This window comes from Macaca fascicularis, chromosome 20 (assembly GCF_037993035.2).
Source record: "Macaca fascicularis isolate 582-1 chromosome 20, T2T-MFA8v1.1".
Classification (NCBI taxonomy): Eukaryota; Metazoa; Chordata; class Mammalia; order Primates; family Cercopithecidae; genus Macaca; species Macaca fascicularis.
Genome location: NC_088394.1, coordinates 52,909,981 through 52,926,231, shown reverse-complemented (window position 1 = coordinate 52,926,231; position 16,251 = coordinate 52,909,981). Strand labels below are relative to the sequence as shown.

General features: G+C 41.4%; 1 protein-coding gene across 6 annotated transcripts in view; it reads right to left on the bottom strand.

Annotated features, from left to right (window-relative positions):
- The window catches only part of NUP93 (nucleoporin 93), a 118,183-nt gene that overhangs the window by 31,197 nt on the left and 70,735 nt on the right, over nucleotides 1-16,251 (bottom strand). For all 6 annotated transcript variants that reach the window (XM_005591991.5, XM_005591992.4, XM_065537180.2 and 3 more), the window contains 2 exons: nucleotides 13,317-13,445; nucleotides 1,162-1,236 (listed from right to left, as the gene is read on the bottom strand). In XM_005591991.5, coding sequence (XP_005592048.1) covers nucleotides 1,162-1,236; nucleotides 13,317-13,445 — 204 coding nt within the window. The remainder of the gene's footprint in view (nucleotides 1-1,161; nucleotides 1,237-13,316; nucleotides 13,446-16,251) is intronic.

Sequence of the window (16,251 nt, the reverse complement as noted above, 5' to 3'; positions counted from 1 at the left end):
TCATGTGTGGGAAGTTGATGAAGCTGGGGGCTTCAGCTGTCTGGAGTTTGAAGTGGCAATGGCACCCCAAAGAAGAGAGATTTTTAAAAAGACATTTAGAAAATTTCTCTCAAGAAAGGGTAAAAGAGGGACTTCTGATAATACCATCAGCTAACCAGGTAACTCAATTCATGTGGAACTCCACTGACTAAATAACTGGCAGTTGAAGAGAGGGACCTTGGTAAAAGAGCACAGGGTCTAACAGTTTCTCACTGCCTCCTGCTCACCTCCATAGCTGCTCTGTTTTTGCCTCCAACCACCCTACTCCAGGCTGGAGGAGGATGAGGTGGGTAATGTTGAGGGCCATAAGTGGGACCCCCGGGACCCCCTCAAAGAATCCAGGAGGTGATAATGGCTGAGCAGATATTCCTGGACCACTGCTGGTGGAGGATAATCTTAAGGGGATGAAGGCCCACTGCCCTCAATTCAAGAAACAGGAATATTTTTCCTTCTTTGTACTTTGTGGGGAAAAGCAGCAAATTACAATAAAGCACAAAGTCAGCTGGCACTGCTTTATTTAAAAAGTCAGTTCCAGGTTATGTATGGTCCTCAGGGTGGTTTCAGTCCAACAGAATTCCTGTGCTTACCACAAAGCATCTCAATCCATATCCATATTATTGGACGGTCCTCATCTACAACCAGAAGGATGATCCCTAAAATATTATGAGCTTTTCTAGGACAACAGTGGTATTAAGTAGTGAATACACTATGCTTATCAAGACAGAAAAGCATTTAGAAAATTTCTCTCGACAAAGAGTGAAAAAAGGATTTGTTAATACCACCAGCTTACCAGGTAAGTCAGTTAATACAGAACTCCATTTGCTAAGCAGCGCAGTTACCTGAAGCTTTACTGTACATGGGACTGTTGCCAAAAATGCATACTGAGATGCTGTGGTCAGTGTAAAGGACAGATTTCAATTTCCTCAAATCAAATGTGAGTAATTCTATTACCCTATTTGATAGAATTCTCCAGTGGCCTATGGTAAAATATTAACTAGTCCTCTAAATGAAAAAATACAACTTGCTTTCAGGGTTTGACTTTTACAAGTTTTTGTTCCCTTTTATTCTCTAGAGGTTCACAAAGGAATTTCCTGGCTTAATCCCCCTTGAGAGCACACTCACCTGCCGCGCATAGGCCATCTCAATGCTATCCAGAGAGCTTCGACCAGGGGGTCCCACGTCACTGATGTAGCTTGGCTGTGGATAAATACATATTCAGAATCAGTTAGGGACAGTATTCAGCCATGTGAAGAAATAAAATCACATAAACATATTCTTGTCTTTGACAGAGCTGTTGAGAGTCTGTTTCCTAGTTAGGACTTCCTCAAAATGATGATTTTAGGGATTTCAATAACATGCAACTTTTACTGTGAACACATGAGAAGAGAGCAGGCATGGGACTGGATTAATTAAAAAAGAGTGAGGGGCTGGATAAACCCTATCGATATCTCAATGACTGTTTCTGGAAATGTATATCTTTCCAACATTCTGTTTCAATCTCAAGCTTCCCCTTGTCTTCACACTAGTGAGGCCATTGTTTTTATCAGTGGGCCTCTTTTTCATTAATCGTATCAAGCAGTTGAGGGAAAGCAGTTTAGAGAGTCAAACACCTGATTCAGACATTTCCACACTTGGGTCCACAATAAGACAACAGTTGCTGATTACTTTTCTGTTATCTGAAGATGTGAGACGAGTGCAAGTTGGACCTTCATTCAGTTAATATTTGCTAAGTGTCTGCCACATGCACAGCTGTGTGTATATCCATCTCCATAAGAACAAAAACAAGCCAGCCTGCAAAGCCTGTCCCCAAAGAGCTTACAATCTGAAGAGGAGAGTCAGATAAAAATACAGTCATATATTACTTAACAATGAGGACAGGTTCTGAGAAATGCATCATTAGGAGATTTCGTCATTGTGTGAACTTCATAAAGTATACTTACACATACCAGATGGTTTAGCCCACTCCACACCTATGCTGTATGCATAGCTTATTGCTCCTAGGCTACATACCTGTACAACCTATTACTATACTGGATACTGTAGGCAACTGTAACACAATGGTAAGTATGTATATATTTAACCACAATTAAATATAGAAAAGGCACATAAAAATATGATATAAACTTATGAAGCCAGCCACCATCACACATGCAGTGCATGACTGTGTATGAAAAAAGTTTCAGTCTTTTTTAAGAAAGAATATTCATCTTTAGTTAAGCTTATTCGTTCTGTAAAGAAATACAGATCAAAATTAGGTAAATTCTTAAGTTCCCACTGATTAGTTTGTACTGTAGCATAGCAGAGATCAAATTCTTTAAGCTTATCTTATTTATTAAAAAAAGCTGAATGTTCTATACACTAAAATCTAAAATAAATCAGTTTAAACTAGGCTTTCTGTGAAACCAATGGAGATGATAACAGCCAAGCTTCCCAGCACTATGAAGCTGGTAAAAGGAAGAGTACAGTGGGCATGCACCAGGAGTTGGGAAGAAAGGGAAGGGGAGTTATCAGAAAGGCAGTATGAAGCCCTTGGTTCTGGAGAATGAACACTGGACTGTCAAGGATGCCTGGGTTCTAGGAGGGCCACTTCACTCCCTGGCTTTGGGTTCTGGAGCAAAGCACCTCCTCAGATTCCCATTAGTCAAATGAAGGGGCTATCCTAGATGATCTTGAGAGGTCCCCTCAGTTCTGATCTCCAACTATCACTGGTATTAAAAGAGCTTAAACAGTTCGCTGATCTTGGTAGATGCTGCTGGCTGGCCCAGTGACCATTCCCAATTCCTACTTCTCACATCTTTACCTTCTGCCACCTTTCAAGCTGGCATTTAGAGTTATTAGGTTGGTGCAAAAGTGATTGCGGGTTTTGCCATTACTTTCAATGGCAATCACTTTTGCACCAATCTAATAAATGTACCCAATAGTGTGCGGGTAAATGTTTTTTAACAGCCAGCTCGTGGGAAAAGGGACGATGGCTAGCATTTGCTGGTGTCTGTGGTTTAAATTCTCCCACCATGGCAGATTTCAAGCTATTCAAGGCGATATCAACTATATTGCAAATTCCTTGAAAATTTAACAATAGGTCCTCATGTGCTGATCCCTATAAACCACTGAATATATCCTTTTCCAGAATCTACTACAGCAAGGAATGGCACACCCTAGTTCTAGCCAATAAGATGAAAACACAAGCCTGCTAGTATACCTGGGGACAGCTTCTGCTTTTATTGATTGGAGGGCTGAGGCGGGGGGACTGTCATGACTTTTCAGCTCTCTCCCCTTCTTTCTGCCTTGAATGCAAATATAATGTCTAGAGCTCCTACAGCCATCTTGTGAACCTAAAGTAGGTGGATGTGCTAGAGAGGGTAGTGTATCAGGACAGAAAGGTGTTGGGTCCCTGATGGCATTGCAGAGCAACTGGATTAACATCAACACTCTCCACACCTGCAGACATCTTCGTAGGTGAGAAATATACACCCCTATTCAAGCTACTAAACCTCAAAGTTTCCACTACTCACAGCTGAAAGCATTCCTACCTGAAACACAGATTTAATTTAAACACCACTGGGTTACAACAATAACAATAGCTATTAATGAGCACTTACTATGTGCCAAGCACTGTTTGAATTTCCATGTTATTAACTCCACAACCCTATGTAGTAGGTACTTTTATTTATTTATTCATCTTACAGGTGAAGACACAAAGGCACACAGAGAGGTGAAGTAATTTGCCCAAGTTCACTTCAGTAGGAAGCAGCGGCTTGAATCCACAGTCTGGCACCACACTCTGTACTCTTTGCCACTGCTCTATCCTGCCTGCCAGGGCAGCCCAGGGTAACTCTCCAAGAACAGTTATCAGAGAACAGTAGAGGAGGGAAGAGGAGGGAGGAGGGAAGAGAAGGAGGAGGAGTAAGAAATCCTGGATCCACTACTTATAACAATGTGACCTGGAGCATATTGCTCCCTTTAAGCCTCAGTTTCCTTAGCTGTAAAGTGGGGGGTGGTAATGGTATCCACCACATAGCATTGGGATGAAGGTTAAATGGGGACAAAAATAGTATGAATCCCTACCTCACAGCACTGTTGTGAGGAATAAGTGGAAGACCTCAACACAGTGCCCAACATATGGTCAATAAATGCTAGCTGTTATCACTTTATAAACAAAAAGAAACCACCACAACGAACACAGGAGCAAATCCTATGCTCAACAACAATGGACAGATATGGACACCTCAGAAATATGACCTAAAGTATTTTACTTTGTGTAGGCTGAAAGTCTCATTTCGTTTTTCTACAATGAATACACATTCCTTGTTTGATGGAAGCCCCTCCACAGCCAGGGCATTTTATACTTCTGGACTCATTCTGAGTCTTCCCATTAACACTGTATTAAGGACTGTTCTCTAAGACAGCCACCTTTCTAAAACAGAGCTATCCAAAAGCTGGAGATTCCACAGTCTTTTTACAGGACACAGCACTAAGCCCGTTAATTCCAGTAACTTAGTCAAGGAGAATAAACAAAGAAATGAAAAGGAGAACAGCACTAAAGCATTTTTGCAAGGACACAGTTGTTGTGGCTAAATATACATGAACAGCCTTGAGAAATATTTTCCAGTGCTAAAAACCTAATTTTTAAAATTATCCATTTAAAAAGTAGTTGGGTTTCAGCCTTCAAATTTCCATTTAAATTAATTTTGCCTAATGCTCTTGTTTTCAAAGGTACCTATCCTTCAGTTGCCCTTGACCAAGCCGCTATTTCACCACACATAAAGTCAATTATCCACAAGAGGATTGCACATTCCTGAACAGAGGAACCGGCAAATATTTAGCTGGAATTCCACAGCCAGGGATTGCCTGAGGGCTGGGAAAGCCACTAATCTCTGGGGTTCTCTGCAGTGGGGTCTGGCGGAGCCATAGCAAGGACGACAAGACAAGTTGACAGAAGCAGAGAGCCAGAGATCAAAAGAGCAGGGAAGACGATAGGGTTTCTTCTTTTAGAGGAAAACAAGCAGCTCACCCAGGAGTCTGGAGACATATATGTGGAAAAACAGCAGCCTCTGGGAGTACAAACTGAGAAAGGTCTCATCAGAGTACATGGTGTTCCCAAGACAGCCATTCCAGGACAGGATGGGGATAGAAAGTGGCAGGAGGGAACTGCAAACTTTTATTAAGCACCTACTATCGTACAAAGTGTATCCAGGGATGCATAAAAATCTTTTCCAAGGAAAGCATATTCTAGTTAGAAAAAACGAAATGCAGGCAGGGCGTGGTGGCTCATGCCTGTAATCTTAGCACTTTGGGAGGCTGGGGGCAGGTGGATCGCTTGAGTCCAGGAGTTCAAGACCGGCCTGGGTGACATGGCGAAACCCGTTTCTACAAAAAACAAAAACAAAAATTAGCTGGGTGTGGTGGAGTGCGCCTGTAGTCCCAGCTATAATACTTGGGAGGCTGAAGCGAGAGGATCATTTGAGCCTAGGAAGCGGAAGTTGCAGTGAGCTGAGATTGCGCCACCGTATTCCAACCTGGGTGACAGAGACCCTGTCTCAAAGGTGGGGGATAAAAAGAAAAAAAAGGAATGCAACTAGCACTCCTAGCAAAATGAATATAGGGTAGTAAGAAAATACGATGATGCTGCAGATGGAAAAGAATTTAACTTCTAAGTGGAATGTTTTGGCTTTATGTAAGCAAAATGGAAACATGGTGATTAATTCACAATAGTTAGCTTTAAAATATGTATGCAAAAGTCCAGTACTACCAGGAAAAAAACACCAACCAGGGACCAGAGAGGACGAGGGTCCTAAACACAACCCAGCTAATAATTGTGTGACCTTATTAACCCTACTAATGACTGTGTGACCATGGACAAAATGAGAAGAATACCTAAGCCACACATAGGCTGGAACACTATTATAACTACTAAAAAACGACAGACACCTACGTGTACCAATCTAGGAGAAGTTGTAAAATATGTACAACAACATAATGCAAAATTATAGGAATATACAAAATAATATCTATTTGTGATAATAAATCGATAAGATATACAAATGTGCATGTAAGCACCTTGGAGAAACTGGAAGGGTGTGCATCACTGACAGGTTGTGTTTGGGTGCAGGATGGGAAGAGCAGCAGAGTGGGTCTACACTCCTCTACTGTCAGAAGAGCACACAAGATCAGACAGTTTGTGTATGATACATCACGACAATAAAATCAAGGGCCTGTTGAGTTGAGGTTTTTAAAAAATCTTTTTGAAAGAGCAGCAGAGCACTTTCTATACCTGAACTCCTACTCAAACCCCTAACAGGTGAACTGGGTCCATCCCCAAGGAAACTGCCAGGGAGTCACAAAATACAGTTCAGAATCCTATGGTCTGCAGTTTTCAAACTGTTAGTTCATATTCTACTGTATTTCATTTCATCTAATAGTCCACCTATTGTAAAACACTGTCATTTTATGTATCACTAAGAAATTTTAAAATGCTGTTAATGATATACTACTGAATTTAAGACATATCCTGATTTGAGAGATGTTGAGATGTAAAACAGATGCATGACTGAGAAGTGATGGAATATGGTATTAAGACAGTTATCAAAATTAGCGACTATGTTCAACATACACTGTTCACATATCATAGTGTGAAATGTTACCATTATCTACACTCATTAAGCCACAGTTCAGCTTCTCTAATGAGCCTGTTTCTTGCTGAGTCATTTTCCAGACAATACATTAAGGGATTGCCCATTGACTATGTCTAATATCACAAAGCAGTCAGTAGACTACACTCAGGTTAAATTTACCTTTAAATGTTGTTTTAAAAATTGGCTAAGGTACATCATGGATTCCCCAAACTGCTCGAATCTTGCATGCTGTCATGCAAGCCTCAACAGGGAAGTTCTTCCTCACGCTAAGCAGACACAAAACTGGGATGCGAGGATTCGTAGCCAGGGGTCTCATTTTTGTTTCAAAGCATATCATTTTTATTCACACCACAACTTAAAGAGTTAGTAACAATCTTTCAATTCCTACTTTCCTCTAAAAAATATACCCTTTTCTTCCAATGATATCCTAAGGAAATTAATTTCCCAAATTGACTCTATGCTACTGAAGCATCATTTCCTTTATTAAAACTTGCTAGGGGGGCCGGGCGCAGTGGCTCACGCCTGTAATCCCAGTACTTTGGGAGGCCGAGGCGGGCGGATCACAAGATCAGGAGATCCAGACCATCCTGGCTAACACAGTGAAACCCCGTATCTACTAAAAATATAAAAATTAGCTGGGCGTGGTTGCAGGCGCCTGTAGTCCCAGCTACTCGGGAGGCTGAGGCAGGAGAATGGCGTGAACCCAGGAGGCGGAGCTTGCAGTGAGCCGAGATTGCACCACTGCACTCCAGCCTGGGCAATAGAGCAAGACTCTGTCTCAAAAAAAAAAACTTGCTAGGAACAGATATTACCAATGTCTCCTTTAGAAAGAACTGGGGGAAACTCCTATTATTGGAAGGCATGGGGGAAAATCATGTTTCAGAAACCACTATATCCTAGCGTACTTTTTGCTTAGAAAAAAAAAAGAGCTTTGAGCCTCTCTTTATATTATATTACCCAAATTTGGACATTTTCCTTCAAGTGCTAAGGTCAGCTCAAAATGATGTGAAACTGCCTTCTTAACTAATGACTCTGTATTCCAATGACCTTATTCCTGACAATAAGGTGCCCAGAAAAGAATGTTTTAGATATCATCAAACTCCCTTAATTATCTCCTCTATTTATATGCAAAGATTTTTTTGATTCCTAACGATACTTTATAAATCAAGGAAAACACTTAAAAAGGGATGGATCCATATCAAAATGATTAAAGTAAAAATGTGTATCTTACCAAACACCAACAATCGCACAAAGAATGCTAGAATGTGCTGATTGTGTACACTATGCTAGGCACCAGGCTGGCCACTTTACATATTCTACATTCCTTACAACAACAGTTTTTCAAGAAAGGCATTTCATGGCCAGACACAGTGGCTCACACCTGTAATCCCAGCACTTTGGGAAGGGGAGGAGGGTAGATCACTTGAGGTCAGGAGTTCGAGACCAGCCCGGCCAACATGGTGAAACCCCATCTCTACTAAAAATACAAGGATTAACTGGGCACGGTGGCGCATGCCTGTAATCCCAGTTATTCAGGAGGCTAAGGCGGGCGGATCACAAGATCACGAGAATCACGCCACTCCACTCCAGCCTGGGTGACAGAGTGAGACTCTGTTTCAAAAAAACAACAAAAAAATGATATTTCATAATGAGGAAGCCCAGGCTTGGGGACCCAAAGCCTGCTGAATACCAAAACCTGTCTTTTATGCCTTTTACGTTGTGTATTCTCCTATAAAGAGGGTGGACAAAGTGTCTATCCATGTGAAGATATCACCTTTTCATTCTTTTGAAGGAAATTATATGGGAAAGGCCTATAAAAACACAAGGTTCCACATACACACTGGAATGGACAGAAACATCACATGTGGCAAAGATATGGAACAAATGGAATTCTCACATACTGCTGGTGGGAGGGTACACCAACACCAATACAACCATTTTGGAAAACAGTTTGGCAGTATCTACTAATGCGGAACACATGCATACCCTCTGGTTCAGCCATTCCCCTCTTAGGTGTACCCAACAGAGATGTAAATATGTGCTCACCAAAACACAAAAATGCTCACAATAGCACTATTTATAAAAGAACTGGAAACTACTCAAAGGTTCACTAATACTAGAATGGATAAACAAATTGCAGTTATACTATTTAGCCATGAGAATGAATGGCTTAAAAGTACATCCAATAGTACACAAAAGGTTACATAAAAGCACCTAGAAACAACAGTAGATATTGTATGACTCCATTTACGTAAAGTTCAAAAACAGGCAAAATTAATTTATGATACTGGATGTCAAGACGGTGGTTTCCCTTGTTGACAGGGGTAGTGACCAGAAAGGACCACAGAGAGGATTTCTGGGGTGCTGGTAATGTTCTGTTTCCTCATCTGGGTGTGTTCCATTTGTGATGATTGAGTTGTACACTTTTAAAAAATATTTTTATTTTTTGAGACAGAGTCTCACTGTGTTGCCCAGGCTGGGTGTACAGGCTGGGGTACAGTGGTGCAATCACAGCTCACTGCAGCCCCAACCTTCTGGGTTCAAGCGATCCTCCCACCTGAGGCTCTTGAGTAGCTCAGACTACAGGAGCATGTAACCATGTCCAGCTAATTAAAAAAATTCTTTTTGTAGAGACGGGGTCCCACTATGTTGCCCAGGCTGGTCTCAAACTCCTGGACTCAAGTGATCCTCCTGCCTCAGCCTCCCAAAATGCTGGGATTACAGGTGTAAGCCACTGCACTCAGCCTGAGTTGCATACTTACGTCTGCACACTTTTCCATATATACGTTATACATCAGGAAAAAAGTTCAAACAACAAACAACAAAATCTGTAAGATTCCAGAAAAGGGCAGTTTCCTGGATAATCTGAAGAAAGACCTATATGCATCACTTGCCAACATTTACAAACTATCTACTCTGCCAGGTGTCACAATAGAGAACAGCAAAAGCATAGATAACTCCCTTCCAAGGGGACTTGAGGTCAAGTAAGAAGAGTCTACTAAACAGACTATTCTATTTTTAAGAGAAGAGCAATCAAGAAAGAACATCCCATTATCAATTTATAATTACTTCCAAATCCCAATACAGAACACAACCTATTAACACCATTTTAAAAAGTGAAGTTTATAAAACCATGAGCTGTTCTAATTATTTGCTGAGATTCACAAAGAATTGAGAAAGAAACATTAGGCTGACCAACGATACTATACATTTGTTCTTCGTTCCCAAAGACTCTGATTTCAGTCTGAAATCTTTAAGTCTAAGAAATATGGGACAGGGTCCTTAATGAGCAATTTCCCAACACAATGACTTTGGCATCTATTTATTTGGGGGCTAGTTTAATAAACAAAACCAAACCAAAAACCTTGGTGTTTAAATCAGGAACAAACCAGGAATAGATACCGGATGTGCAGTTACCCTTTGCCAACCTATGTATCTTTGACCTAGACCTCAGTAGAGTAAGAGTCCATAGGCCAACCGTCCTGAGTCTTACCAGCATATTATGTGTCTCTCTGAGCCTCAGTTTTCTTATCTCGATGTGCAAAAAGAATCTTAGCTACTCATGAAATAACTTGAGGGAAAAAAAAAAGATTTATCAGGAAGCACTGATATTACCTGAAAACATCTAGCACTATAATTTTTGTAACATAATTTTTGTAACATAATTTTAAATCTTCACCTCTAAATTACATGAAACTGCTTTTTAAAAGACAATAGGGAATTGCTATTATGGGTCAGGTGCTTTACATTATCACTATCTTCCCCAATAATCTCATTTCAATCAGTAAAGACCCTGAAGGTCTGCAGGGTTAATTAAATAACTTGGACAAAGCCTCAGAACTAGTCACCCTGAACTGGAAAAGCTAGGAAAAAGCCCAGGGCTGTCCTTCCTCAACACCTGGGTGGTAAATGTGTGGCAAGCCCTGGCTCCCTCTGGCACAAGGCAAAAATCACAGATAAAGTGAGACACTCTTTTTTGCTGCTCCTGGATGTAGCCTCAAAATCCCTCTCAGGAAAGATCTCTGGGATACATGAAGGGAAGAAAGAAAAAATGCAAAACAGAGCATGCAGTAGCTAATGTTTGTGTAAGAAGGAATGGGGATAAGCATATACAGTCTCATATACTTGTATAAAGACACTTTGCAAATTTACACAAGAAAGTACTAATAGTGACTACCTATGGGGAAGACAAAGGGAGAAGAGAATAGGGTATTTGGGGACAAGGTGCTTTAATATTTGAATCATACAACCACACTGCATATATATACATATTTATATTTTGAGATGGAGTCTCGCTTTGTCGTCAGGCTGGAGTGCAGTGGCGGGATCTCAGCTCACTGCAACCTCTGACTCCCCTGGTTCAAGCGATTCTCCTGCCTCAGCCTCCCGAGTACCTGGGATTACAGGCACATGCCACCATGCCCAGCTAATTGTTGTATTTTTAGTAGAGACCAGGTTTCACCATGTTGGCCAGGATGGCCTCGATTTCCTGACCTTGTGATCCGCCCTCCTTGGCCTCCCAAAATGCTGGGATTACAGGCGTGAACCACCACACCTGGCCACACTGCTTATATTTTTAAATTTTAAAAAGGGAAAAAAAATCTCAACTTAGCACTACTGCCAGTCAATTAACACTGGCAATTAAGAAAAGGGCTACTTAACATAACCATTCTAAAATACACTGTTTCAATATATCCCTAATACTTCAGCTAGCATGAAGTTAGCTACAGTCAAATGATTCACTCAACAAATATTTCCTGAGAATCTACAGTGTTCCAGGGACTCTTCCAGGCACTGGAGATAAAGGAATAAACAAAACAAAGATCCTTATCTTCAATAAGCTTACATTCTAATGGGAGAAAGAGACAATATAAAGACATAAAACATATACTATGGCACACAGAAGGATATGCCAAAAAGAAAAATACAGCAAGAGAAGGGGATATGCAAAGTGTTGAATAAGAAGGGGTTGATTTGGATTTCAGGGCCTTGGAAGGTCTGAGATGGCACTGCGTAAATATTTGAAGGAAGTGAGAGAGACTGCCATGCAGTCCTTTGGGGAAAGGGCATTCCTGGCAGAAGCAACAGGAAGCGCAGAGGACCAGAGGCAGAAGCAGGGCTACCAGGTTTGCTGAAGCAACCTGTAAGGAGCCCGTTCAGCTGGCGCAGCAAGAGCAATGGGAAAAGCAGCACAAGATGAGCTTGGAGAGGCAACAAGACTAGGTCTGTAGGGACCCACATGTCAAAGTGAAGACTTTGGTTTTCATTCTGTATGAGATGAGAGTCACTGAAGGGTTCTGAGCAGAGAAGTGACACAATCTAACCTGTCCTTTAAGTTGTGTTCTTGCTGCTGTGTTGAGACTGTAGCAGCGTGCAACAGCAAAAGCACAAAGACCAGAGTGGTCAGCAGCCTCTAAGATGGCCCCAATAACTCCCACCTCCTGGTAGTCAAGCCCTTGCATAATCCTCTCCCCTGGAGTGTAGGCTAGATTTAGTGACTTACTTCTGACCAACAGAGGTGGGATACTACTTTTAAGTTACAGAAAGATGATAGTTTCTGTCTTGGGGGCTCTTTAGCTCTCCCTCAGACCCCTTCCCTCTTGTTCTAGGGGAAGCAAGCTATCATGCTGTTGAGCAGCACAATATAGAGGCTCATTTGAAAAGAAAATGATGTCTGCAGCCAAGAGTCAGAGAGGACTTAAGGCTTGCCAACAGCCATATGAATGACCTTGCGAGTATATGCCTCTTGCATCTAGCCTTGAAATGAGTGCAGCCTTGGCCAATACCCTGATTGCGCCTAGAGACCCTGAGCCAGAAATAACCACTTGTTTTCAACAAACCAGGTCTGGAGTAATCTGTTACAGGGCAATAACAACAAACAGTTAGGAGGCCAATTCAATAATCCAAGCAAGAGATGACAGTGATTTGTACCAGAGTGTTAAAAATGGAGGCAATGAGAAGTGGTTGGATTCTGGGTATATTTTAAGGCAGGGTTAACTGGATTTGTCAACATGTGAAAGAGACCGGGTGTGAAATGGGCAAGATGGAGAGGACAAAAGAGAGGCTGAGGTGTCTGATTTGAGCAAGTGAAAAACTGGAACTGCCATTTATAAAGATAGGGAACTCTGTGAGAAGAGAAGGAGGATAGGGAAGGAGTTGCTATCATGACTCAATTCTGGACATACTTAACCTGTGATGGCAACGAGACATACAAGCAGTGCCAAGAAGGCAACTAGATAAATTAATACTGGCTAGATAAATTAACTAGATAAATTAGCACTAAGGTTCAAGGCTGCAGGCGTAAATCTGAAACTCTTTGACATAGAGATGATAGGTATTTAAAGCCCCAAGCCCAGATGAAATCACAGGACAGTGACTGAGAGAGAAACTGAAGAGGTCAAGGACTGAGCCCTGGGACACTCAAACCTATAGAGGTCAGGGAATTTGACGAAAGCTCAGCAAAGGAGACTAAGTAGAAGCAGGCAGACATGTTGGAGGAAGTCCAGGCAAATGTGGCATTCTAAAAGCTAAGTGTTTCAAGAGGAAGACAGTGATCCACTGTGCCAAAAATACTAGTCAAGTAGACAAGCATTCTTTGACTTCATGTTTTTATTAAGAGTAGTTTATCTTTTGCATTCAAGCTACCTCGCTTTCTTGAGTAAAGTCGAGGGCGTCTTCTCCTGACGCCAGCAGTGTGTGCAGAATTCGCTGTTTCACTTGCTCCCACTCGACCAACATTGACTCTCGATGGTACTCCTCAGCCATGCCGAAGGTCTGTCAGAAAGGAACAGAGAACAATGATCCTCAGGAAAAAAAACAAAAACAAAAAAACATGGTTTCTTTTAAGACCCAACAGAAACCTAAAGCCCTCCAGACCGACCACTTCTCCACAGGTAGAGAAAAAGCAATCTACTTTAAAAATTATCTTTAAAGAATTTACTGGCTGAGCGTGGTGGTTTACAACTGTAATCCCAGCATTTTGGGAAGCCAAGGCAGGCAGGTTGCTTGAGCTCAGGTGTTCGAGAGCAGCCTAGGCAACATGGCAAAACCCTCTCTACAAAAAATTAGCTGGGTACAGTGGTGTGCACCTATAGTCCCAGCTACTTGGGAGACTGAGGTGGGAGGATCACTTGAGCCCAGGAAGTCGAGGCTGCAGTGAGCTGTGATCGCAACATGCACTCCCTCCTGGGTGACAGAGCAAAACCCTGTCCCAAAACAAAACAAACTGCACTCCAACCTGGGCAACAGAGCAAGACCTTGTCTCCAAAGAAAAAATTAAATAAACTTGCTGACAACTGTTTGCAACATACCCTACTTCACTGAGTAGCTGGGATTACAGGTGCCCGCCACCATGCCTAGCTAATTTTTATATTTTTAGTAGAGACGGGGTTTCACCATGTTGGCCAGGCTGGTCTCAAACTCCTGACCTCAGGTGATCTGCCCACCTCGGCCTCCCAAAGTGATGGGATTACAGGTGTGAGCCACGGTGCCCAGCTCATATAAACCATTTTAAAGTGTCTAGTTCAGTGGTATTAAGTACATTCTCACTGTTGTGCAACCATCACCACCATCTCTTAGCTCCTGGCAACCACCACTCTACTTTCTGTTTTTGTGAATTTGACTACTCAAGGTACCTCACATAAATGGAATCATACAGTATTTGTCTTTTTGTGAGTGAAATGGGCCAGAGACAATCAGCATAATGTCCTTAAGAGTTGTAGCAAGTGTCAGAATTTCCTTTCTTTTTAAAGCTGAAAAATATTCCATTGTATGAATATACCATTTTCTTTATCCATTCATTCACTGATGGACACCCGAGTTGCTTCCACTTCTTGGCTTTTGTGAATAATACTATAAACGTGGGTATACAAATATCCCTGCTTTCAATTCTTCTGGGTATATACTCAGAAGTGGAACTGCATGGTAATTTTATTTTTAATTTTGTGAGGAACCTCCATACTATTTCCATAGAGGCTGTACCACTTCACATTCCTACCTGCAGTGCACAAGGTTTTCAATTTCTCTACATCCTCACCAACACTTAATAACGTTTTTTTCTGGCCACACAAGGTGGCTCCCTGTAATCCCTGCACTTTTGGAGGCCAAGGCAGGTAGATCACTTGAGGTCAGGAGTTCAAGACCACCCTGGTCAACATGGTGAAAACCTACTACTACTAAAAATACAAAAATCAGCTGGGTGTGGTGGTGCATGCCTGTAATCCCAGCTACTTGGGAGGCTGCGACATGAGAATCACTTGAACCCAGGAGGCAGAGGTTGCAGTGAGCTGTGATTGCACCACTGCACTCCAGCCTAGGCAACAGAGCAAGACTGTCACAGAAAACAAAAACATAAAAACCATATATATATATATATTTTTTTTCTCCCCCTGTTTTTGCTTGTAACCATCCTAAAGGGTGTAAAGTGGTATCTCACTGTGGTTTTATGTTCCCCTAATGACTAGTGATGTTGAGCATCTTTCCATGTGTTTACTAATATAAACATCTTTATATAAGCTCTGAAATTAGATCGTATATCATAGCAGTAATTTTTCTTTGTAGCATATAAAATAATGATGGATTATAAAATCAATAGTATCTTACGATATAATAAACATCTAAGAAAAGGAAAAAAAAGTTTCTCCCAGTGTTTTATATTATTATTATTATACATTTTTTTTTCTGTTGCCCAGGCTGGAGTGCAGTGGAACGATCTCAGCTCACTGCAAACCCCGCCTCCTGAGTTCATGCCATCTTCCCACCTCAGCCTCCCAAGTAGCTAGGATTACAAGCATGCACCACCACACCTGGCTAACTTTTGTATTAAGACTTTTAGTAGAGACAGGGTTTCACCATGTTGGCCAGGCTGGTCTCGAACTCCTGACCTCAAGTGATCCGACCACCTTGGCCTCCCAAAGTGCTGGGATGACAGGCGTGAACCACTGCACTCGGCCCCAGTGATTTTATTTTATTTTTTAAAGAAACACTAATATTTTCATAGAAGGAAGTAAACCAGCAAAAGAAAAATAGCCTTCTGGGATTAAACTGCCTACCAGTCTACTCAAAGTTACTGAAAAGCCACTGTCTACTAGTAGTTGCAGGTAGCTGCCAAAATAAAGGCATTCAGAAGGTAAAGAAAAAAGAAAGGAAATCTGGGGAGGGGGCAGGAGAGGGAATAAGGAAGATGACAAAAAAAAAATCTGAGAATTAAAATAACACAGATATATTGAATTATGACTATTCTTAGCCTATTATTCTTCAACTGGCAGACCAGGTTTCCCATCAGCTTAAGCCTTTTCAAAAAGCCATTTCATTTACATTCAGATTGGCATCTAATTAGGCAACAATAAGGGAATGAGTATTAGCAATGCCTGCTTTATTATTGGCAACCCAGATAATTTATACTGATAATATTGATATGCATGAGCTTTGGGGAACTGTTAAAAAAATCACATACATATACTCTTCCTACAATTGGGATGTTTCGAATTAGACCAATATTTATTAAAATGTGAAAAAAGGACATCAGACATACACACACACAGACATATGATTAGGAAGAAGGCTGGTGCATTGCTGGACC